At 30.6% G+C, this 8,072-nt stretch overlaps 1 protein-coding gene across 3 annotated transcripts in view; it reads left to right on the top strand.

Annotated features, from left to right (window-relative positions):
* Window positions 1-7,173: 7,173 nt before the first annotated feature.
* Window positions 7,174-8,072, top strand: part of LOC114306238 (soluble inorganic pyrophosphatase 1) — a 6,177-nt gene continuing 5,278 nt past the window's right edge. The window contains exons 1-2 of one of the 3 annotated variants that reach the window (XM_028251442.2): window positions 7,223-7,474; window positions 7,827-7,889. In XM_028251442.2, coding sequence (XP_028107243.2) covers window positions 7,887-7,889 — 3 coding nt within the window. In that variant the 5' untranslated portion in view covers window positions 7,223-7,474; window positions 7,827-7,886. Of the gene's footprint in view, window positions 7,475-7,826; window positions 7,890-8,072 lie in introns of all 3 variants that reach the window. The other 2 variants (XM_082919233.1, XM_028251443.2) reach the window with 2 other exon arrangements.

The raw sequence follows: 8,072 nt of genomic DNA, 5'->3' as shown, positions 1-8,072 counted from the left end.
GGGGGCAAAGATAGTTAGCAGGTTTGACCAACAAAACTTTTTTTGCACCTTTCAGCCAAGATTAGGATCTAGGCTAAAGAGAGTTGGCAAATTTGACCAACTCTTTTCAAATAATAATAATAATAATAATAATAATAAATTAAAAAAAATTTAGACTCTTTGCCCAACTGGGGGGCAAAGGTGGTTGTCAGGTTTGACCAACAAAATTTTTTTGCACCCTTCAGCCGAGATCAGGATTTAGGCTAAAGGGGGTTGGCAGATTTGATCAACAAAAAAATTGAAACTCCTTGCCCAACTGGGGGCAAAAGCAGTTGGCAAGTTTGACCAACAAAACTTTTTTACACCCTTCAACCGATCAGGATCTAGGCTAAAAGGAGTTAGCAGGTTTGACCAACAAAAATTTTTAGACTCATTGCCTAACTGGGGGGCAAAGGCAGTTAGCAGGTTTGATCAACAAAATTTTTTTGGACCTTTCAGCCGAGATCAGGATCTAGGCTAAAGGCGGTTGGCAGGTTTAACGAGCAAAATTTTTGTACTCTTTAGCCGGAATGACAGTTACCTCGGCCAAAGTAAGTTGGCAGGTTTGACTAACAAGTTTTTTGGATTCTTCTGCCGAGATGCATATCTCAGCCAAAGAAGGTTCGCAGGTTTGACCAACAAGTTATTTTTATTTTTTTCTTACAAAATCTTCATTTTAATTAATTGCTTACAAGAAAATATTTTTTATTTATTTTCCTTCACTTCATTTTCTTTCATTTTTACTTTTTACTAAATTTTCCTTCTATTCAAATAGAGTCTTATAGACCCATTTTGATTTCACCATTACTCCTTCTGTTTGTTTGTTTTTTTTTTTTTTTTGGTTACAGGAATATCCTTCCTACTCTTCTATAGGTCTAAGGCAGCGCCCCTTTGTAGAGATCACCAAGGTGTCCTGTTAGCTGTTCCGAGCGAGGAGACTATAACCTGAGAGCTTACCTCGACCTCCCAAGACAAGTTCCGCTTAAGTTAGGACTCACACAGCGAGGGAGTATTGAACCCACACCAAGTGCTAGTTAGACAATTTGAGATCCAACCTCCTAACCAACTGTGCTAACTTAAGCCCTTTTTGGCAACACTAAAAAAAAAAGTATCTTATTGACTTATCTAAACCATATTATCTATCTATTTTTTTGCATGTCTTTTTATAGTAAACAAAAAAAATCAAAAAAATAAATCATACCTAAAACATACCTTAATATCGCTTTAATTCATAATTTATATTGCTTTAGATCATAATTAAAAATACTATTTTATTACATGACCAAAGCCTCATAACCAAGGTTTGCCCCACTTTAACTTAAATTATATTTGATCGAATTTATTTCATTTTTATCCTATAAATTATTATCAATTTTTTTATTTTGTTTTATTCATAAACTATTACTTTTGTTTATTTAGTCTTTACAGTTTTTTTTATCTATCTATGTTGTTTAATTGGAGATAATTTTTTACAAATTAGTAATCATTAAATCATAATTTAATGTCCAAAAATATAAATTTATGATTTCAACAAATTGAATCATACCAAAAAAATACCTATTAAATTAATTGTCAGGTCTAATTTGTACAAAATTATTATATATATATATATAAAGTATTTTATTGTATTATTTAAGTTCTAAATTTTTTTTATTAGTTAGATTTCAATTGTTATTGATTTGTACAATCATTTATAATTTAATCAAATGACAAAAAAAAAATGCTGGCATGTCATTACTTGGCTTCACTGTACGGCAATGAGGAGACGCCCCACCGGATCCCACCCTCACTCCACCAATGAACGGAGACTTCTCGCCGTCCGTTTAGGATAGTGCACCGAGAAATTTAAGCCGCACGACCGTTGGGAATTTGTCTCTGTCTCCATTGGGCCCCTTCCTATTGGCCCACAAACCGAACTCCGAACCATATTTTGACACGTGTTGGCAGTCTAGCTGGACTCGCATCGTAATCGCTTCCCGAGGAGAAGATATTCAGTGTGTTTGGTTTGAGTTTTCTGGATTAAATTTTTTAAAAATATAATTTTTTAGTTTTCGTGTTTTTTTGTTTTTAGTGAATATTTTTAAAATTTTTAATTTTTATTTATTTTTTACTTTTTTAGATGCGCATTACTTTGGTGTATCTAAAAAGTAAAAAAATTGTGAAAAAATATTTTAAAAAATTAATAAATACATAAAAATACAAAATATGTACTGAATTCTTATATTTCTTTTTTATATTTTTGGTATTTAGTGAATTTTTAAAAGATTTTTTTTACAATTTTTTTACTTTTTAGGTGTATTTATGTTAGGTGTGTCTAGAAAGTAAAAAAATTGCTTAAAGTATTGAAAAAATTCAGTAAAAATAAAAAAAATACAAAAAAAAAGAAAGTAAATTTTTTTGAAAAGTATTTTTGAAAAAATGGAACCAAGCAAGCTAATTGGTTGATGTAGGAATAACGTGAAGTAACGTTCTATATGTATTGGAATCTTTTGGGAAGAAGCTATTTAACAGTAATGTTATGTAGCTCGAATATGCATTTTCCCGAATCCCTCTGAAATCAAAACGACGTCGTTTTGCCGTTTTGATTTTTTTTTTTCAGAAGAAGAAAATCAAAAAAGAAGAAGGAAGAAGAAGAAAAATAAGAGAAAAAAAGAAGAAAAAGAAGAAGAAAATCGGACTAGGCATCAACCATCAACCATTTCAAATCCAAAAAAAAAAACAAAATCGGGCTAGGCATCAACCATTCATCTTCATCATCAACATCATCAACAATTTCAGATCCAAAAACAAAAAAAAAACAAAATCGGGTTGGGTATCAACCATTCATCTTCATCATCAACCATTTCAGATCAAAAAAAAAAAAAAACGAGCTGGAGGCGGAGGCTGAGGCCAAGGCTCGATTGGCAAAGGCTGAGGTGGCGACGATCGACGATGGCCTCGATTCTCGATTGGCAACGGCCTCGCTCCATTCTCTCTTTCTCTTTCTCTTTCTCTTCCTCTCCCTGTCCCTCTTTCTCTTCCTCTTTGCGTTTCAAACATAAAAGAGGGAAGAAGAAAAGAAGGGAAAAAAAAAAAGAAAAGGAAACCGTTTTGGACAATCGAGGGATTCAGGGAAGAAAATTTCGGGGGGAAAATCATTTTCCCTAAACAAAAATGTTTTTTAGTTTTTTTAGTCAAAAAAAAGTCAATCATTTTGCTTGGTTATATTTTTTAAAAAACACTTTTTCAGAAAATTCTATTTTATTATTTTCCGGATTTTTTTGTTTTTATTAAAATTTTTTTAATACATTAAACAATTTTTTTTTTTTACTTTTTAGACATACCTAACATAAATATACCTAAAAAGTAAAAAATTTGTGAAAAAACCTTTTAAAAATTCACTAAATACCAAAAAATGTAAAAAAAAATACAAGAATTTAGTACATTTTTTTGTATATTTATGTATTTAGTAATTTTTAAAAATATTTTTTACAAATTTTTTACTTTTTAGGTACATTTAAGTAATGTGTATCTAAAAAAGTTAAAAAAATGTTTAAAATTTTAAAAATATTCACTTAAAATAAAAAAATACGAAAACAGTCTGTTTGGTAACGTTTACGTTTTCAGTTTATATTTACAAAAATTTTATAAACTGATTTTTGTTTATTTTTAGAAAAACAAAAACTACAAACGCGTTTGGTAATTGACAAAATGTTTAAAAAAATTTAAAAATATAAAAAAGAGTGAGAAATGGCAAGTGGTGGCAAGTGACGGCGGAAGACGGTGGTAGAAATTGGTGACGGTAGGTGGTGGGTAGCGGGTGGTGGCGGGTGGGTGGGTGACGGTGGCGGGTGGTAGGTGGTAGCGAGTGGGTGGTGGTGGTGGTTGGTGGGTGGTGGTAGCAGGTGGGTAGCAGGTGACTGGTGGCTGGTGGTGGATGGTGGTGGCAGGTAGGTAGTGAGTGGTGGTGGCGAGTAGGTGGCGGGTGGTGGTGGCGGGCGGTGGCTGGTAGTGGCGGGTGGATAACAGGTGGGTGGTGGTGGTGGTGCCGGTGGTGGTGGCGAGAGGTGAGTGGTGGTGGCGAGTGGGTGGCAGGTGGGTGGCAGATGGGTGGTGGTGGCGAGTGGCGGGTGGTAGTAGTAGGTGGTTATGGGGAGTGGGTGATGGTTGGTGGTGGCGAAAGACGATGGTGGAAAATGGTGGCCGGTGGTAGGTGGTAAAAAAAAAAAAACTCAAAACTCAAAACGAAAACACATTTTTTTGTTAAATTTATAAACTGAGACCACTGATTTATAAATTAAAAATTTACCAAACAAGTTTTTATTTGAGTTTTTAAAATTTTTGTAAATAAAAACTGAAAACGTGTGTTACCAAACGGCACCTAAAAAACTCAATTTTTAAAAAACTTAATCCAAAAAACTAAAACCAAACATACTGAATTTTTTTGAGAAAAAAATCAAAAAGTCAACTTTTTACCAACTTTCTAAAATAATCCATTGTGATTAATAGGAGTGTAATTTTATAATTTTGTATTAAATGATTAAAGATTATAAAAATTTGTGATTTGTATAAGATATTGGTGGTGTTTTAAGAATTTAGTAAAAAATTAATTTTTTGACTTTTTCAAAAGTGATGTGATTAAAAAAAAAGAAAACTTTTTTTTTTTTTTAAATGTCCCAGACCCCTAGTGGGGTGACCCCACTATTTTTTGATTGGCTCAAATTTTATTTATTTATTTATTTATTTTTCCAGTCTTGCTCTCATAGCAAGACACGTGGAGGTGGGGATGCTGGGAGTCACTCCCACTGAGGGTTTCAGTACTATTCAGTGTGTTTAGTTTGAGTTTTCTAGATTAAGTTTTTTAAAAATTGAGTTTTTTAGTTTTCATATTCTTTTATTTTTAGTGAATATTTTTAAAATTTTAAACATTTTTTTTTACTTTTTTAGATGCACCTTAGTTAGAGGTATCTAAAAAGTAAAAATTTTGTGAAAAAATATTTTAAAAAATTAATAAATACATAAAAATACAAAAAAATGTATTGAATTCTTGTATTTTTTTATATTTTTGATATTTAGTGAATTTTTAAAAGATTTTTTTTTATAATTTTTTTATTTTTTAAGTGTATTTATGTTAGATGTGTCTAAAAAGTAAAAAAATTACTTAAAATATTAAAAAAATTTAATAAAAACAAAAAAATACGAAAAATAAGAAAATAAAACTTTTTAAAAAGTATTTTCTAAAAGATGAAAACAAGCAAATTTAAATTATTTTTTTTTTCCTTCCCAAAAGACCCGCATAAATACGTATAATTTTAATTTTTCCTCCTCCAATAGAGAATATACTTATGTTCAAAAAAAGTAGAGAATATACTTTCGATATTGGCAGATTATTCGTGTGTGGAGAGAGAGAGAGAGAGAAACGCAAGGTATTTCATTTTTGGAACAATTAATGTTGACGCAACCAAAAGACTTCATAATAGAATTCAAAGTACATATTTTGCTAATATTCATATTTAGTTACGAGGAGCTTGTTTAGAAAGTTAATTATGCTTAATACTCTTGCACTTTTACAGTAATCTCACTTTAGTTATTTCATTTTTAATTATGACAGTCGATCTCTTACATTGTGAAGTTACAATATCACTATTCCGTCTATCAATGTTAATGATATTGATAAAAATTAAAGAGTAAACTTCACTTTTATCTCTTGTGGTTTAAGTCACATGCGGTTTATCCCTTAACGTTTGAAAATAACTACATAACTCCCAAGTGGTTTGTGAACTGAAGTATATCGTTAAACATTTCATCTAATTTACACAGTAAGGGTGAAGCAGATATAAGAGAATTATATATTCATTTTCAAAGTTTAAGGGGATAAATCACATATGGAATAAAACACAGGAGTTAAAGTGCACTTTGCCTTTCAAACAAATGATAAAAACATAAGAGTATTTTAAACTTTTTCATTAAATTATTAACGGGCTTAACAGTATACTTCAGTTCACAAATCATAATAGGATTATGCGGTCATTTTCAAATATTATGGAGATAAATCATACATGACCTAAACCACAGGAAGTAAAGTAAAATTTGTCCAAAATTAAAAATGAAACGACTAAAGTGAGATTTAGTAAAAATGTAAGAACTAAAGCTGCGAATTTAGTGAAAGTAAAAGACAAACAATAGGGATACTTAATGAGACAAAAGAAATATATTAGCCTTAAAATGTAGATAAATATAATGATAATATTGTAATTTGACATAAAATGTAAGAAGTTGACTATTACAATTAAAAGTAAAATTACTGCGAAAGGTATAAGTGTATTAAGTGTAATTAACCCCTGTTATATGAATAAAAAAATAAATTATCATGTATTTACATTGAAATATATATATATGTTTTCTTATTTATTCAAGTGTTTTTGTATTATTGTATTTAATTTTATTCATATAATCTTACTAAAATGATGATTAATATAATCTTATTGTTAAAGAAAATAAGTACTAAAAGGAAATACATTTAATAAAAATTAATAAGACATCCTCAATATTTGACTTAAATACATTTTGCATAGGGTTGGATTTCTCTCATATTGAGATCTCAACATGAACTTGAGAGGTCTATAAAATTCACCACGGGTCCAGTTTTTATAATTTGAATAGTTAATTTTGCAGGGCTATTAGTGTATATTATCTATGAAAAAAATTTAATTCAATCCAATAATCATAAATTTTTTTTTTCCCCACACTTGTTTTCAAAAAAAAATAGATAAAAAATACATTTTTGAAATAGACCATAAATTTTTTAAAGAAAAATGCGATAAAATAAAAAGGTTATCATTATTGGATCGTTGTAACTTTTTTCATAAATAATATACATTGAGAGCTTTAAAAAATGAACGATTCGAATCATTTAAACGAGACCCATAATGGGCGGCATTATGACCCTCAAATTCTCTCATAATAAGATCTCAACATGGAAGAAATTCAATCATTTGTATATAGTGGCCTCGTTTGGAAAGTTGAAAGATATTTATTTTTTTTGTAGTTGATTTGATAATTGTAAGAAAAAAAATTAAATAATTATGAATTAAATGTGATATTTTATCCTATTAAAATTTTTAGTCTATTTTGTATTTTATTGACTATTTTAGCTCAAATAATCCTTCCTCAACAGGGTCAGTAACTGAATCACAATTTTAAGCAAAATATGAGATTATTTTACATTTTTAATTAATTTCCCCGGCAAATCCTTACTTTTTTGGCCTAAAAATGGCTACGTGCGAACTCATCAGAGCGGGAACGGGTACGGGATTCCCTGGACTTGAGTGCCCCCTCCTTCCTTAGGGTTTCCTCTTTAAATCTCTCCATTACTCTCCTCTTGACTCTCTCTCTCTCTCTCTCTCTCTCTGTGGATTTGAGATCTGAGACTTTCTTCTCCATCGTTCGACTCTGTTCAGAGCTTTGATCACTCCAGGTGCGTTTCAGTTTCGGTTTCTCAGTGTTTAGATCGATTATCTGAGCTCTCTTTCTTCCAATTTGACGCTGTTTCTGTTCGAGTTGCATTTTATATATGTATATGTGTTCGTGTGTTTGTCTGTATACGCGCTTATAGCTTTATCTACACGAATGCATATGGATATACGTATATATGACTGCGTTTGTGTGGATCGGTCTAATTTCATGTTCGACTTGAGATCGATTGATGTATCATGATTTTATGTGAAAATTCGTTATATAATTCTTCGTCTTGTGGTAATTTGCTTGGATGTAAAATTTTAATTTTAGTTTGGAAGATCTTTATTTTTGATTTTTGTGTTGGTTTATAGGATGAAAAGAAAGAGAAGGAAATGCTTGATGTGAAGCGTATTTAGTCTGCAATCTGCTGGATGGTTTGCTTTGATAGAGTTGATTGAATGCTTTAAGGCCGTGTTTGGATAATGGATTTTAGTAGGATTTGCAGAGGGAAATGAAAAGTGAATGGAAAAGTGATGGAACTAAGAGCTAAAATTTTGTCACTTTTTCCATTTTTTTTGATCTCGGCAAATCATTTTTCAAATTCAAGATCTAAACGC

This window comes from Camellia sinensis, chromosome 3, assembly GCF_055761805.1.
Source record: "Camellia sinensis isolate YWXY chromosome 3, ASM5576180v1, whole genome shotgun sequence".
NCBI classification, from domain to species: domain Eukaryota; kingdom Viridiplantae; phylum Streptophyta; class Magnoliopsida; order Ericales; family Theaceae; genus Camellia; species Camellia sinensis.
Note: the sequence above shows the minus strand (reverse complement) of the source record. Positions and strands in the feature narration are given on the sequence as shown.